General features: G+C 49.4%; 1 protein-coding gene across 1 annotated transcript; it reads left to right on the top strand.

The window, feature by feature from the left end:
- Positions 1–3,331: 3,331 nt before the first annotated feature.
- gpr153 (G protein-coupled receptor 153) lies at positions 3,332–17,698 on the top strand (the record flags this gene model as incomplete). Its single annotated transcript, XM_084479787.1, has 6 exons — positions 3,332–3,708; positions 7,501–7,930; positions 11,266–11,455; positions 13,947–14,131; positions 16,446–17,227; positions 17,309–17,698. 6 exons carry the CDS (start codon positions 3,332–3,334, stop codon positions 17,433–17,435), a joined length of 2,091 nt encoding a protein of 696 aa, XP_084335913.1. The 3' UTR covers positions 17,436–17,698.
- Between the last annotated feature and the right edge of the window lie 309 nt (positions 17,699–18,007).

The following is an 18,007-nucleotide window of genomic DNA, read 5'->3' as shown; positions in this document are numbered from 1 at the left end:
AGATGGATTATAGATGGTGTTGTCATATTGTAGGTAATTGAAGCCATTTGTATTCCAGCCTCGACTGACGATACTCGATCGTACTTCTATAGGTGACCTTAATTGGAGACGTTTCCTTTTTTGTGAGGCAAAAAAAACCCCTTCCTTATATCCAACACCATGCTTTATTTTATTAAACGCATCTTCTGAAAAATAAATGACATTTTAATAGCTGTAGTGTAATGATAACCGGAATTAGGTTATGCCCAAAAGACCACGAGTGAATAATTCCAGTTTCAATTAAATTACACGCCATTGCATTTGTTTAACGGCATAAAACGTTCCATGGCGGCAGCTAGAGGAAGGGAGAGAGGGAGAGATAATCCACTCCAAGCCTTCTACTTTATTAGCACCAATTAATGGAGGTTCAGCCGGCTGCCCCGATAAGATCTGCCACTGAGCACAGGGTTCCAGGAGGGGGATTGGGTTAACATCTCACTTTAGTGTTCACTTAAATCAAGCACCTCCGTCCTCAGGCTTCAAAACATTAGTGCACCCTACGGGACCGCGACAGAGGGGCCCAGCCCATTGGCGATGCAGCACAGACACGCGCCACCAGCACCCCAGCTCTGTTTAATAAAATTGTGTCAGGTTCTATTCATGGAGATGAACCGCAATGACGTTTATTGGTCGATGCTGATAACCATGAGACGCTTCATGAGTAACTTTTAGAGTATGAAATATTGTTTATTTTGAATTGAAGTGGCACAAACCAATCTGTTGTTATAGACTGTCTGTCATTTTCACATCGTCTTCAGATCTGAGATCACACATTCTGAATAGATACAACCGCAATGTGCAGCTAAACAATCGTGCTGCCCTATTACGCATCAATGAACGAACGCTGTTATTATGAGCTAGTGTTACGCTTCATTCACCCAGCACAGCCCCACCACGCAACGACCCCGGAGAGACTGCACTGACGTCTGCCTGCCTCACTGATAGACCTGTAGCACTGACGTCTGCCTGTCTCACTGATAGACCTGTAGCACTGACGTCTGCCTGTCTCACTGATAGACCTGTAGCACTGACGTCTGCCTGCCTCACTGATAGACCTGTAGCACTGACGTCTGCCTGTCTCACTGATAGACCTGTAGCACTGACGTCTGCCTGTCTCACTGATAGACCTGTAGCACTGACGTCTGCCTGTCTCACTGATAGACCTGTAGCACTGACGTCTGCCTGCCTCCCTGATAGACCTGTAGCACTGACGTCTGCCTGTCTCACTGATGTACCTGTAGCACTGACGTCTGCCTGTCTCACTGATAGACCTGTAGCACTGACGTCTGCCTGTCTCACTGATAGACCTGTAGCACTGACGTCTGCCTGCCTCCCTGATAGACCTGTAGCACTGACGTCTGCCTGTCTCACTGATGTACCTGTAGCACTGACGGCTTCAGTCTGCCTGTCTCACTGATGTTAGACATGTGTGTGTGTGTGTGTGTGTGTGTGTGTGTGTGTCTTTTTTTGTGCATGACTGTGTGTGGGTTTTTGTATGTTTTTTTTTTTTGTGAATGTGTGCGCAGTGAGTGTAATGGTTGTGGCTGGGATCTGTGGGGGCGGCGAGGAGACAGAGAGGTAAGGAGAGACCAGAGGCTGCGTTTCAAAGCCTCGATCAGCGGAGGTGCGGCGGGGCCAGGCAGCCGCCCAGCTGGGGGGCTGCTGGTGAGCGGGGGGCTGATGGGAGAACACTAAATTCACCACACTGTGTGTGTGTGTGTGTGTGCGTGCGCTCGTGTTAACTGCCAAGCAACATAGTGCATTTGCCTCTGAATCATATACACATGGGCCATATGCTTTAGTACACATACCAATACACAATCCAGCGGACAAACGGTTGTGTGCATGAACAGCATTAAAAATGATCTCCTTAGCCATAGATATTTGCTATTTTAATTGCCATATGCTTATTCACTATATTTGATAAACAGCCGGCATCCCAAAATAGTTTGGTTACGCAATCATTTTAGTTTTACATCCCTCTGGTCAGAGCCAACATTTAACTCGGTAAGGTCCAGCTGGCTTCCTCCTCCAGCTGGGGTCGTCCTCCCCTCCCCTCCTGCCCAGCGCTGGCAGGACGTGGTGCTAGTGGGATGTGGTTCACTGGTTCACTGGCGGGGCTCCCGTCGGGTGCTGTGGTGGCTTTAGTGGGAGTCGGAGGGGGGGGGGGCACCCCCCGCGGAGCTTCAGACTTTAGACACACACAGCGGAGGGGAAGGAGGGGGTTGACCGCTCTGTGTGTCCAGCGTCGTTCTCTCTCTCCGTGTGTGTGTGTCTGTCTGTCTGTGTGTGTGTGTGTGTGTGTTATGTTTACCTTATCCGTTTAATCTGTATTCACCGTGGTTTTAATAACGCGAGCTGACAAATGCATTCAGGGACGCTCTCTTTTCTCTGCTCAAATAAATGATAAAGGTAAACACGCAATTTTCTCCACGGCGGTTCTTCTTCTCAGACATTTTTCATAAAAGGCAAAGTTGGCCCTAGTCCCTGACATTATCTTCTCACTCCCAGTGGAGCCGAGCAGTTTTTCCAGATAAGGTTCTCCTGTTAATATGAAGTCAGCCTCCGTCGGCCCCTAGCAAACAATGGTCCGGCCAGTCTCTCAAAGTGTGTAATATGTCCCTTGTCATCTGCTGCAGGATACCACTACTACTAATAATACTACTACTAATAATAACCCGTCTGTAGCCGGAACAGTCTCCCTGAAACCCGCCCGCACGCCTGCCATCTGCCATATTCACCGGTCCGTTGTCGCCTGACCTTCACTCGATCACACTGTCAATATTTCAAAAAGTCGTGATCAGTCATTCGTAACCACCGACTGCGTTGATGTAATTTCTCGCTCTAATCCGGTTTGTGCTTCTATTTTTATCGACTCAGGTGTCTGCGGTGAGTGAGGCCCCCCCACCGCCCCCTCCTCCCCCACCCCCGTCCCCCCCCCCCCCCCCCGCCCCGCCCCGCCCCGCCCCGCCCCCCCCTTGGCTCGACCACACCCGTCTGCCACAGCACCACCACCATGCCCCGCTCCTCCGCCCTCCGCCCGTCTGGACCCCCGGAGAGCAGCCCCCCGTCCAGATGAGGATGCCTGCCTCCCCCTACGCCCTGCGCCCCCTCCTGCCCACCGAGACCGCCGCCATCGCATCCTCCTCCACCGCCGCCGCCGCCAGCACCACCAGCACCACCACCACCACCACTACCACCTCCACCACCTTATCCTCCACCACCACCGCCGCCGCCGCCTCTGTCTCCCCCTCGCCCGCCGACGCCCACGGCCCCGCGGCCCACCGTCGCCATGGGCGATGAGCGGAGCGGCGCGGACCAGGACGAGGCCATGGCGGCCAACACGCTGGCCTGGCTGGTGTGCTCCGGCGTGTCCATCCTGGCCAACGCCTGGGGCATCCTGAGCGTGAGCGCCAAGCAGAAGAAGTGGAAGCCCCTGGAGTTCCTCATCTGCACGCTGGCGGGCACGCACATCCTCAACATGGCCATCCCCGTCACCATGTACTGCGTGGTGTCGCTGCGCCGCCGCCACTCCAGCTACGAGTGGAACGAGGGCCTGTGCAAGGTCTTCGTGTCCACCTTCTACACGCTCACGCTGGTCACCTGCTTCTCCGTCACCTCGCTGTCCTACCACCGCATGTGGATGGTGCGCTGGCCCGTCAACTACAGGTACGGCCCGACCCGCCGTGTGTGTGTGTGTGTGTGTGTGTGTGTGTGTGTGTGTGTGTGTGTGTGTGTGTGTGTGTGTGTGTGTGTGTGTGTGTGTGTGTGTGTGTGTGTGTGTGTGTGTGTGTGTGTGTGTGTGTGTGTACCTGTTTTGGGTTCAAAACCCAAATGTCGACCTATGATTCACCCGCCCTTGAGCAGGATGCCCATCCCCCTACCTGCCTCTTTATGACCTCAATCTCAATTCAGAATAAGTTGCTTTGGATAAAAGCGTCTGCAGAACGACTAAATAATAAATGGGTGGGACGGACCATCGCAGATGGTGACCGATCCCGTCTAGTGAGCTCTGATACAAGCAGAACATCTTCCCCTCCCTCTATCTCCTTTATCCCCTATATCCCATGGTCTTTGGACAGTTGAGCACTGTTTACAATCCCCATTTTGGAAGCCGACTGTGCACAGAGTATTATCTCTCCCTCCAGTGCCCTTCATCTGCAGTTTTAAAAGGAGCGCCTCACATGTCAGCTCTTTCCTCCCACAGCCTGCCCAGCTTGGCTTTTTCCACCCACGGAAAATAACAGTTTCCATTGAAACGCACACCGGTCAGTGCAGGTTTTTTTTCGTTGACCTCTCGGCGGAGATCGCTCCCTGCCGGTATAACACATTTCTGCTCTGAATGGCCGCCGCCCTGGATGTCCTCCGTAGAGCCTCACCCCCCCCCCCACCACCACCACCACCCCACTCAACAGCGGGGTGTTCATAGACACACAGCCCCATGCGGAGCCTCTGTGCTGGGGGTCTGACATGTGCTGTCACTCTGGTAGTCTTTCAGAGGCTCAGTGACGTCGCGCGAGTTGTGCAATAGTGAGGCGAGATCGCTGAAAGGTTCCGGGTTCGAGACCCTGATGTCTTCTGCCTACCGGTAGTCATCCATGAGCACTATGCCCCCTCCCCCACCAACTCATTAATTCCATCTATTGACACACATGTTCTTTGAAGACCGATTTTCTTGAAAAGGCTTACCAGCAGCTCTCTTCCCAGTAAGCCCCGATACTGGGATGCTGACTGTACCTTCACTGCTATTCATAGCCATGCAGATTGCCTCTCAATCTTCTGGTTATCAAACACAAAGCCATTGTTTGCCATCCAATGCTGTTCTAGAACTCTGCATTGACAGTGTATTATTTAGTGTGGTGTAGCTGCTGGCGACTTCTTTTAGCCGGGGGTTGTTGTACTAGCATGTACACTATAACATGGTGTTCATATGTTAATTGCTTTGAAATAGCCTTTGGGCTTGGGTGGTCTTTCAAAAGTATAATCATTTATCAGGTTTGAGTGCTATTTTAGGGTTGTCAAAAAAAACAAACATTGAAGTTTTGTACAGATGATGTTATATGATATTATACGAAAATGATTTAAGAATGAAAACCGTTCAAAATGGCAGAACAAAAACCTGACTATAACTTACCACACACCGTAATGTAATAACCTCAGCTGGACTGTCCAGGATGATATTTTGACATCATACGCTTTATTCAATATTGTGTAAATGTCACCATGATGATGATTGATTCTGTATCGCGTTGTACCGATTTTGAGGAAACACCAGAATCGATGTCAACGGAAAACAAAGTAGAATGAAAGCCCGGGTCAGTCACCTTGTCTTGTTTCAGACAAGCAAGCCTCTGAATGGAATGGGTAAACATTGTTTACCACCCATTTGTCCTTGTTATTCTCCCGGCAATTTGCTGTCCTTATCCCTTATCACCTGCACAGCTGTCAATGTTGGCTGACGTCCAATCAAATGTGTTCTATGAAGTTCGGAGCCAGCAGCCTCATATCTCCGCCCGCCTGATTGGCTTAATTCATTCGTCATCACGACCCATTCATTAATTTTGAGTGGTTCTTTTTTTGTATGCGTGTATTTGATTTTGTTTTGTTTTTGCGACGTCTCGGATGGATCAATGTGTAAGAGCTGGTCCCCCGATTTATTTCCGGAACGTACAAACGGCTCTGCGTGAGCAATCGCTAAACTAGGACGTCTGTACCTCGTGACGCTAACGCGAACCGAAGGCCTGGATCCTGAGATCCAACCTTGTGCTCGAGCATCTGTCTCTCCTCCGCCCGCTACCTCGTGGTTCACTCTTTAACTCTTTGTTTCCATCATTATCTCTCTCTTCTCTGCTCCTTCCCTCCCATGGTAATACATTTACTGCGCGGTGACGTACTCCAGGATTATACACCTCGGGCTGAATCTGGCAAGGGCAACGAGGAGAGCTCTTCTGCACAAAGAGAGGGTGAATTTACAACCAGGCGGTGTTTTCACTTCCACAACAAATATTGTGGAACAATTGATGTCGGTTTCTCCAGGAAAATGACCCTCAAGTCCTTATTTGCGGACGACAATGGTAATGTTCTGTGGGAGAGAGCTACTGACGACTGGCATTGAACAGAACATTTATTATCAAATCCAATGTAACAGTAGAGGTCCTTTCAAGTCCAGCCTAGAATTCTGTCCGCTTTCCTTCTGTAGGTTATACTGAATGTGTGTTATAATACTCTGAGATCCTATCACAATGCTTGGTGAAAATGTATGTATGATTTTCCCCTATAATCTTGATATTACATTTCTTTGTGCTGCTTCTTCCATCTCTATGTGACGATGTGTCACTCTATATTTAAATATATTTAAACATTCAATATATTTTAAGATTTCGTTTTCGTTCTCTTTGGCGACAGCTTTGTTGTTAAAAGGTAATTGTTCCGATAGATCCCAGATGTGTATCTCCACCGACAGCACCTTCATAACATTCATAACACTGCAAATCCAAATTTCCTCAGTCGGCCATGGCTCAATCAGTGTTGCCTCATTCAGCGATGGACGGTGACATCGCAGAAATTTATTTACTTGAAAATCGTTATGAGCAAACCTTCATCTTTCACCCTCCGTGGATTGTTTTCCATCCACTGTCGACTTTGTTTACCCCCGTTTGTCCATTATCCGAAGCACTGACCGGCATTAATAATTCAGGCCAAGTGCAAACGGGACGGCCGATTATTATCCTCTCCCTCCCAGTCGTCAATGAGGACGTTCCCGTCCTTTATGCTCGGAAGTCTTCCCTTGTGTTGCTCTGATAATTCCTCCCGTTGCCTTGAGAAGTTCAACAACTAATCCGGGTGGGATTCTTCAGCAGCAGTGTTCTCTTCAGGTGAAACCTTGACGGCTCGATCACCAGGAGCCCATTCTTGGCCGGCTGTATTTTTAGCTGTCGCCTGCCTGTTAAAAAAAGTGTCTATTGCTAGACACGCTGGCACACAGCTAGCGGGCACAAACACATTGAGCAAATTGCTTGCCTATAACCATTACGTGTCGGAGATAAGAAATAGAAGAAATCCCATTGCTCTGAAATCGGCCCGGACGACAAATGGCCTTCATCCATCTCTGTAGGAGCAGGTTCTAGTTCATTGGAAACAATAAAAGCTTTGGGGACAGTTCTAACCTATTTTCCCATTGATTCCTATTCCTATTCATCCCAAGTTCAACAAGTTGAATCTGTTGTATGTGGTGCCTTAACTGTTGAATTCACAAGTTATATAGTCTCTGACTCATGTTTAACTGGTCAAACACAATACAGATGCACACGTGTTCTCTCATACCTCTGGTGGGGAAATTGAAAATGTGGTGATCTCCCGGGTGAGGACCACCCCCCATACATCGACGAGGGCATACACCAGGTAGGGGATGTGACCTCTGACCCCCCCCCCACCCCCCCCACCCCCCACCGTGTGTCACAGGCTGAGCAACACCAAGAAGCAGGCAGTGCACACGGTGATGGGCATCTGGATGGTGTCGTTCATCCTGTCCACGCTGCCCGCCGTGGGCTGGCACGACACCATCGACCGCTTCTACACGTCGGACTGCCGCTTCATCGTCACGGAGATCGGCCTGGGCTTCGGCGTGTGCTTCCTGCTGCTGATCGGCGGCAGCGTGGCCATGGGCGTCATCTGCATCGGCATCGCCCTCTTCCAGACCTTCTCCATCCAGGCGGGCCACCGGGCGGACAAGAACAAGTTCAACGTGCCCACCATCGTGGTGGAGGACGCGCAGGGCAAGCGGCGCTCGTCCATCGACGGCTCGGAGCCGCTGAAGACCTCGCTGCAGATCACCTACCTGATCAGCGGCATCGTCTTCATCTACGACTTCCTCACCGGCTTCCCCATCCTGGTGAGTGGGCGGTGGGGGAGGGGGGGCGGGGGGGAGGAGGGGCGGGGGGGGGTACACGTACACAAACTTACACACGTAGACACACACGTACAAACACACACGTACACACACACACACACACACACACACACGTACATACGCTCGCATGTACACATGCAGACACAAACACACACATGTACACACGTACACACGCTTGCACGCACGCACACACACACATCAGCCCTGAAACGTATGTGAGACAGTGCTGTGTGCCTAGTGTGCTTTGGGAAGGTTTTTAAGAGCTTGTCATATAATTATAATTTTAGCCAGCAGCAGGGACAAACTAGCAGAGCAGCCAGTCTGGGCTCCTACCCACAATACCTCTGTCTGGCCTGGACTGAAAAATTCAGTATTTTGCTCTAGGTGTGTGTGTGTGTGTGTGTGTGTGTCAGGGCAGTGGCTTCTGTTGTGACCTTGGCATTGCTCACTTCAATTCCGAGTCTGGAGGCACATGGTTTTTGTGCGTTTGTTTGTGCGTCTTCCAAAGAAATTGCACAACAAACAGAAAAAGCAATCCCTGTATTGGGTGAACATCCAAAATGTTGCTAACATGTGGTGGGGGGGTGGGTACTCTTACATAACCTAGTGACGTTTTAGGGTCACCACAATCGATTGGACAGGGCTGGTTTCCAGAACAGAAGCTGAAACGGTGAATGAAAAGCATTGGCTGCTGTGGTGACCCTATGGAGCTGTGTTATTATTTAAATGAACATCCAGGGTCCGTAAGTAGGCCAGGGCACCGTGTACACAGCCCTCGTATGAAACGACCGTGTGACGGCGTTCTGTGTGTGTCTGTGCGTGTTTCTACCGCTCCGATGCCCTTTATCATGTGCTGCTTCCACATTAAGGTCAGTGTGTGTGTGTGTGTGTGTGTGTGTGTGTGTGTGTGTGTGTGTGTGTGTGTGTGTGTGTGTGTGTGTGTGTGTGTGTGTGTGTGTGTGTGGCTTTTAAAGCTAATGATGACCGAGTGTTTGTTATTATGTCCATTGAGCGATATTTAAATTCATTCATATATTCATTTTTGCAACAGTATTATTTTTCCAACCTGAACATCATTCAAACTGTTGCCTCACAGTCGGCTCCTCCTGGCCTCCTGGTAGAGGCGTGCTCTGAACTCCTCCACACGTTACCCCTGTTACAGGAGAACGTAGCTTGATGGCTAGCCTTGGATGAGTGAATACGCCAAAGCTGAGGTGCGACCTGTAGTTAAAACGTGCTCCAGTCCAAGCAGAAGAATGCAATGTGTTTTGCGGTGACATTTATCTACCGCTCTTCCGCTACGCAAATTATCGTCAGGTTCAGCCTAGCGGAGGATCCACGCTTGAATTGATAACCGACATTTGCTTTAGTTCTTTCCTTTATTTAGGTTGAGCCCACGCCGGCTGATTTTAGACCAGTTAGGAGTCGTTAAGGGTTCGATTCTGTCCCAGCGACTCAATCAGACACTATTGATTTGCGCTTATTTGGAACGAGCCTAATGTTTAGCAAGCTTAGCCTTAAGCATTGTTAGCTTAGCTGCTAAATGGCTCATTTATGTTCGGTCTTTTGTAAAAGATCTGTGTTGATAAAAGTTAATGAGACCTATTAAACGTTCTGACTATTTGTAGATATTGTGCAGTTTATTTTGTCACACCAAACATGTACATTTTGCTATTCTAAGCATAAATATATTGCTGATTATGTGCATTGAAAATAGGACGCCTGTAGGAGGCCTACACATGAAATGCTGCTACATATGTTCTGACGGTAACTGAATTTCATCAAGGCCGCCCCCCCTCTCTTTATGTCCCTGGGTATTGAGCTATTTAAATGCATGGCAGGATATATCACACAAGGCACGCACAATCAGTGCAATCACATGTACTCCCCCCTCTGTCCCTGTTTACGTAGAGTTTCACATCAAAGTACACTTCCTATACACGCAACTGCACTCTCTCTCTCTTTCCCTGTTTATGTAGACATTCCTCACGTAGTGCTAACATATGCTAGTTATAGCATGCATGCGTATCTCATTCAACCACTCAGAAATACGTTCTATTCAGCCAAATACATAAGAATGAATGAGGCATGTGACTGGGTGCTGCGGGACGTTATGTAACAAGTTGCATAAGAAGAACATTAACTCTGCCTACGTGCATTGAGCAAGAATGATGAATCAAAGCGCCATAGTGACCATAGCGAGCTTTAGTTAACCCTATATAGGCCTACAGTAGAAACATGGTTATTATGGAAGTGAGTGTATAGACTAGAGAGAGCTGGAGTTAAGCCTATATAGTAGAAACGTGGTTTTTATTGAAGCATAGGTTTAACTAAATAAACAGGATATGTGTATGCAAGATAAACATTGTGGATGCTGTACGTTTTATTAAGATTGAAGATACTGTGTTTCATTTAACATGTAAGGCATAACATGAAATGATAGTTGGTATCGACTATAACATTGAAAAATAAAATGTGTGGTGTTCATGGCCTCTCCTAATGTATACAAGGCAAATGGTTCATCGCACGACCAGAGGGGGACTTTTGGGCCTGGCTTTGAGACTAAGTGACATTTCAGTGCTGGACATTTTAGTTCATCAGAGTTTATTTCAGCCATGTGTGGGCAGAAAAAATGTAAATTAAAAATAGCTGTTTGTGGCGGACTCGTGTTTCCTAAGGAGTTCCACATTGACTTCCAGTGCTGCGTGGTCCTCCCACACATAGCGCCGTGTGGGGAGAGAGGACAGTCCCCGCGGATCAGCCAGTACCATTTTTATTTCCTCTGTGATATTGTTTACCACAAGGCTCCGGGGAGCTGGCCCTTAGAGGAGTTGTTAACCTTAAAATAAAGGACAGAAAAAGGTAGGGGAGAAATATGACCTCGGAGACAGAGAGTGGAAATAATCAATTGGTTTTGTGAGTCTGTGGCTCTTCCCGTGGGACTCGGGGCTGGGTAGAGAAGGAGAGATGGAGAAGGGTTATATTCATGCTATCATGCAGTCGCCTGAATTCATGTCTCTGCATTATTTAGGCTGGTTCACTTCGAACAAGCCTCAATTGACGACACTCAATCCTTTGGCTCGGTTACTTCAAAGTTTATATGAATATAATAGTCACTAACAATAAATCTTGTCCATCGCCTCTCGCCAATACTGCCGCCTTCCCAGGTTTGAGCGGCATCCATTTTGATGGTCGTCTGTGATCGGGTCCGGCCTACTCTGGATAAAAGCGTCTGCTTCATGAAAAAACACGTTGTCTACACATACGCTACACATATGTTCTAACCTGGGCCTGTTTGGCTTTGATTGGACCTCCAGGTGGTGAGCTTTGCCAGCCTGAAGTACGACCGCTCGTACAACTGGATGGTGCTGTGCGTGCTGTGGTGCTCCATAGCCCAGTCCATCCTGCTGCCCATGTTCCTCTGGGCGTGCGACCGCTACCGGGCCGACGTGCGCATGGTGTGGGAGAAGTGCGTGGCCATCATGTCCAACGACGACGTTGACGAAGGTAAGGGCCTGCCTCCCCCCTCCTCCCCCAAACTCCCCCTCCGCCTGTCCCCTATCACCCCTTCCCCCCCCCCCCCACCCATCCCTGACCTGTTGGTGTGATTCCAGTGACCTGAGACAGTTTCGGTTGGGTTTGTGGAGAACCACGGTTGCAGTAAGTCGTGGACCCCTCAGCGTGTTCCCGTGGGCCTTGCTTTATTGAGAGGGGTCACATTAATGAAAGTAAAATCCATCTCATCTAATTTGGTCGTGAGCCTTAAAATAAACGACGAGAACCCCTGGCCCCGCCTCCTGATGACATCATCAGGATGTCGTCCGTAACTGATACTCGAGTTTGTATGTTCAACCGGTCTGTCTCAGGCCATTGGGGGAACAGTATTATGTGTGTGTGGTTGTTCCCCCCCCCCCCCCACCCCCTTCCCCCATATTGGAGAGTTGGGTGGCTGATGATGGTGAAAACACAGCGTCAGATGTTGCTATAGCTACAGCTTCATTACAATACAAGCGCATCCCTCAAGGATAAACATAGGTTGATGTTGACCTAACTATCTATTCAGTGAACTTTATTATTTTTTCCCCCCAACCATAATGAAATGCAACCCTTCATAAAAAAGCAGGCCTCTCCGCTGTGGAGGATACAGGGTTCAGTTTACTTTCCCTTTAAACTTCCTCAGTCTTCCCCTCAGACTGACAGGTCCCGGTGAGTCAGCTCGATAGGGGGAGCCAGGCCCCAAAACAGCTCTCAAAGATTTCCCAGAGAGAGAGATGATTGCACAGCTGGCAAGAGCATTTTCAATAAATGCAATCAAAGTGTTTACTTCCACTATTCTCTCGGTGGGGATATTGACGACTCGCCTTCCTTTAAGCACTGACTTAAAGGTACAATGCAATACGCGGTGCAACATTTATTTTACGAGGCCCAGCTCAGGGATGACAAGTTACCATGTGACCTATCATGTGACCTTAATCTTCAGAAGGTACAACTGAAGAGAAGAGTCTGTTGATGACACGCGTGACGTCGGATACGAGCCAACAATTAGCTACGTGCTCCTAGCTAACAATAAGCCATTTGTTTCTAGCTAACAATGAGCTATCTGTTCTCTAGCAGTACACTCTAGCAGGCAATCTGTTTGGCTGTACTGCGCCCTTAAACCGATGTCATAACCGAAAACCCAAAAGGGAAATAGTGAAAGATGAAAAGATTAAAACCAAATGACTTTGGAGGTTTTCGCCGAAAAGGACATAATTTCCCTGAAGCCTGTTATACTTGTTTTTTCACCTCAATGGTTCCAAACCGAGCAGTCTCACTCTAGAATGGCCTGGCATGGGCTGAGCAGGAGACCTACTGAGGAGGGGCTTTTGGGAACCCAGGGCACCAGCCGACGAGGCTCCTAGAGGTCACTGTGATGGTCATATTTCACAGTGGGATCCTAGTCTATGAGTTGACGCCGCATCAATATTTATTATTTTTGTCTGTTTTTATTGTATTTGTAATCAAACTCGTTTTCTTTATGCACGTTGATAACTGATAACTAAGTCCTGGATATGATGCTCAAAAATAAAACATCACAGTTTAATCACAGTTTTACCAATGGGGAAATCAAATCCACGAGGGGCTGACTGGGGATTCTGGTCCCAAATCAGGTCACATGATAATTACTCCAGATTTAAATACTTAATGATCTAATAACTCACAAATAAAGTCACCACTGTTTAAACTCAACCCCATACCCTTCTATCTTCCCTGTTTCTTACCCTCCAAACCTTTTAACCTCCCCCCTATACCAGTCTATGACACTTAACCAATCAGCAGGAGGCCTTAAAACTGCACTGGCTAGCCGCCATTTTGTGTGATAATTAATGCTTCCAGTACTTTGTTTCTTTCCAGAGGGCTTGCCGTGTATAACTCAGCACAGTTGTATGTATACAAGTTATTTGCTGTTTCTGCCTAAGCTTCTGATTTGCATGCCAAGCTGCCTGTGCAAATAGCAACTGTCATCCTCCATTTTGTTTATTTTGCCGACATTTCCCTCCAGACTAGCATTTTGCGCCCAAAATCTAATCAACCGTCAATCGGACGTGGGCAGTTAAGAAAACATTTGGCAAAATGGATTGGTTACTTTGGTTAATAATAACTGACCCTGAAGGCCCTGTAAAAGGTCTCCCAGTACCAAACCCGCATTTTCTTTTTTCTTTGTCGGGGCGTTAAAATCCAAACCAAGCCGGGGTCTTTCTCCAGACCATTTTAAATAATTCTAAAAAGTTTCATTATTTGCTTCAAGCGGGGGGGCTTTTCTACTCTTCCTTCCCTAACAACATTTTGGCATTTTGCGCACCAGGGCTGTGTGAAAAAGATGTCCCACTTAATCAGAGAAAAGATTGAACTTGTCTCTCTTATCTCTCCGTGTGTCTGTGGTGTCTGTCTTGTGTATCTTGAGTCCCTTGTCCTCTTCTTTTAACTCTGACGCGTTTTGCTTTTCTGCGCTTTGCAGAAAACAGCCAGGACGGAGGGATACATGCCGACTTAATATATGACAGACCATATGACTATAGCAGCGTGCCTGAAATCGTGACGCTAGACCATTTTTCCACGTACGAATTCTCAACCTTAGAAGGGGGGGTTCCCCATGGTTATCCATTGAGGGAACTGCAGGAAGATAAAATGCAGTATTTGCAGGTATACTTTCATTGATTATTTTCTTAATTTTCTTTCTTCTACTCATTGATCCATTGATCTGTTTTTGCAGGGATACATAGTTATGCTAATGTTAACATTAATAATAATTAATAAAAACGCCCTGCTACGGGCCTGTTTTATATAATATCTGGTTTTGATTCATATACTTTCTACTCATTTGACATTTTCTGATGTTTTGTTTCCCCTAGAACTGACATTTTGATTTGTTCCTTTTTTGTTTGTCCTTTGTTTTGTATCGGTTTGTTTCATGATTTTATTTTTCCCGTGAGTAATAAAATGAACTCTGGCTGACTAATGCCTGGCAAATATGACGATCCGTAACCCTAGAGCATCAGTATGGCCCCGCGTCAGCCATCTTAATACACTCACCCACACATCCGTTGGGCTTTTACTGACCCCCAAAGCCAAAGCATCATGTTCCAAGACCTTTTAAAGAGGGGGCAATACGTGACTCACGTTCCCCTCTACACAGCAGGGTACTCTCGTAAAATAAAAACACCCGATAGCTATCTGCTCTGGCTTGAACCTGAACCCTTGGTTCTGGTCGATCCGTAGCTAGGCAGATGTGAAATGCTACTCTCCTCAGCCTGCACTGAAAGCCCCAAAGCCCAGCTCCCCTCATCCAGACTTCCGGGGCCACCACGCAGGAGACCCGGTCTCCAGGGTTTTGCACAAACTCGGTCCAGACTGAGCAAACAAACAAAAGGGGCCACCCCTGAATCGACCGCTTCGAGCTGTCCTGGCTCTAAGCCGGACGGCTCAATTAGGCGTTGCTCGCCGGGGCCCTTGAAGACTGGATGTGGAAGTGGGGCCTTTAGGATCAACTTAGCTATGACACGCACAACCCCGGCCTCCCACTCAGCCTCGACACCCCATCTTATCGCTGTGTCATCTTTGTCATACAGAGAAATGCAACAAGGGATTCAATATTTGTCACAGCCGACTTTCAAAAAAAAAAAGCCAACAAATGGTAGGAAATCAGAGAAAATGGAGCTGAAAATGACTCCGGGGAGTTGGAGTGGTGTGTCCACCGCCGCGCCGCTCCTCTGCCCTAATGAACCCTGGCTGTCTCATTTGATCTGAGCGCCAGTTTGAAAACAAAGCATTGAATCAGAGATGCATACAGTAGCATCCATTCCCATCCACCCCCCTCGCTGTGTCCCATCATGGTCATCATCCATGCAACTCTCCATGTAACGTCGTCTAACGTTGTTTTAAGGAATGCTGTGTGATGAATGCTGATTTTAGTTATTGACTCACACCTGGAGAATGTTTTAATTGGATGCTCTTTTTGAATGCATAACACACGATTCGATCATATTGGGCCTACTAAACTGTTTATGGTCACATTCTAAATTAATACATTTCCCGTGTCCCCAACACGCCATTTGAGAAGGGCTACGGTGCTTCTCAAGTGGCCACATTAAGGAGTAAGACTCATCCATTTCACATGTTCAGCCATTGCTACCCGCGTTGTTCAATCGCTGTTGTGTACTTTTGTCTCCCTGCGTTTTTTTGTCTCCTGTGTCTCAACTCATTCTAATGCTTTTGCTGCCCTCTGCTGGTCAGAGCGAGCACTCATGGCTACTGTATCGTCTGCTGTCTCATTTCTCTGCATTGACAACAAGCTCCCACAGAGGGGCAGTCTGGTATCAGTCTCGTGCTACTTGACACCACCTTGACAAACCCTATCTCTCTTGCATAGTTCTCAGAACAATGTGGAATGTGAGTATATCACGTCGGGGACTATACTATCTATTTATATTGTATTCAAAGCCCAACAATGGATTTGAATACTACAATTACAATTGTATCCCAGTCAATAAATTCTTAAATATAATTCAGGTTACTTGGCTGTTATGTAGGAGATTGTGCTGCATGTAGGAGTCCCCATTTAGAGTACTATATCAATCTACTTTTGTTGTCATGGCATTATCTCCCATGATTCACATTTTCAATTAAGTTATTTAGCAAATAACTTTATAACCCCCCAAAGTTCATGTTTTTAAATCCCTGTCTGTACGTCCCTGCCTTACGGTCCGATCCTACATGTAGCACCATGAAGGCTAATGCTGCACGTGTCTTAGCATGTATGTTCCGCCAGTACTACCGTACGTCCACATTGACTTGTCATAGAACAGTACTTGTTGTTGTGCGGCCACTCAAAGAGGAGGCGGAGGAAGGGGCGGGGGGGGGGGGGGGGGGGTGACTCCCCCGAGACTGAAGGGCCGGCGTGTGTTTGTCTTGCGTTCCCCCCCACCCCTCCCCCCCCCCCCCCCCCCCACACTCAAAGGTGCCCCCTACAAGAAGATTCTCCCACGACGAAACCGACATGTGGATCAGCGACCCGATCCCCTCGTACCTGCGCCACTGGGGCTCCACCGAGGACGCCATGGTGACGGCCCTCTACAGCTCCAGCTTGCCACACCCCGGGAGGCGCAGGAGCAGCCTGGTCTCCTACCCCGAGGAGAGCCCCCGCCGTCACCGCCCGCCTCCTCCCCACCCCCACCCCCACCACCACCCCCACCCCCTCCACCACCGCCCGCCTCTCCCCCACGCCGCCCACCCCCACCGCAAGAGCCGGCGCCGCAGCAGCTCCGAGGATAGCCCCGGCGCGCACTCGCCGCGCCACCACCTGCCGCGCGTGGCGCTCTGCGGCCCCGCCGGCGAGCGGCTACTGGAGGACGAGCCGCGCTGCTTCAGCCGCGACGAGGTGGTGAACTTCATCGACGAGACGCCGGTGCCCAGCCCCGGGAGGAGCCCGCGCCGCCGCGCCTCCTCCTCCTCCTCCTCCGCCGCCATCCCGCTGGCTGTCTCGCCGGACCACCGCGGGCGTGACGGCGGCGGCGGCGGCGGCGGCGGGCTGCTGCTGCCGCACTTCACGCTCACGGACTTTGAGCGGGAGCCGCACGTGCTGAGGCGGCTCTCGGAGTATGGGCGTGGCAGTCGGGGGTGTGGCGGCGGCGGCGGCGGCAGTGACAGTGGGACCCCCGACGGCTCCCCGAGGGCCGTACCCCCCCATGGGAGCCCCGGGGCGCACGGCGGCCAGAGACACGCCCGCGAGGACCGCCAGACGCGGGCCGGGCCGGCGGCGGCGGCGGCGGCGCTCGGCCAGGGCCAGCAGGGGGTGGGACATTCCCCGCGGAGGGCCGCTAGGACGGGCCGGGACAAGGGGCCCGGGGCGGAGAGGAAAGGGAGCGTGAACAGTTTTATAAGCACACCTTCGGCCTCCTCCTCGGGGTACATCACCTTCCACTCTGACTCTGTGGGCTCCGCCACTTGAGGAGCACGGACTGACTTTTGCTGCAGTGATCTCTCCCCCTGCTGGGATGTTACCTGATGGATGTGCCAACAGTCTATTTTATTACGGTACACTCTTATCCCAAAGTTATCCGCACGGAGCCCGCCGTCTCCTCGGGTAGAAGCAGGACGGTTCTCTGAAGGGACCCTGAGTCCCTGCTCGCCTCTGAAATGGCGGCAGAAACCTGGAGGACTTTTAGCTTTTGCGTGGGCAAGTAAAGGACACCCTACTACAGGTTCCCCAGCGCCGACACCCAGACCTCGTGTGAAACCTCTTCTCTTGCCTTGTTTCATCACTGTTCGCTGTCGTTACCAGGAGGCCTCCGAGGTATGCAGGACTGAGGCGCACTAGTGGAGGGGATATTAGTTTTGCGCGTTTGCCAATTTAAAAAAAAAGATTGAAGAAGTCGTAAAAGATGCATTTTTCTCCGGTGAGCGTTTGTTTTGTTGTACCAAGACATTTTTTTTTTTAAACCAGTCTCTCTCCCTGACTCATGGGTGCCATTTTTACTGTGTACCAAGAGGCTTAGGTAACACTCCTTTCCGGGGTAAACG

This window comes from Micromesistius poutassou, assembly GCF_964030765.1.
Source record: "Micromesistius poutassou genome assembly, chromosome: 15".
Taxonomy (NCBI): Eukaryota; Metazoa; Chordata; class Actinopteri; order Gadiformes; family Gadidae; genus Micromesistius; species Micromesistius poutassou.
This window is presented reverse-complemented; position numbering and strand designations above follow the sequence as displayed.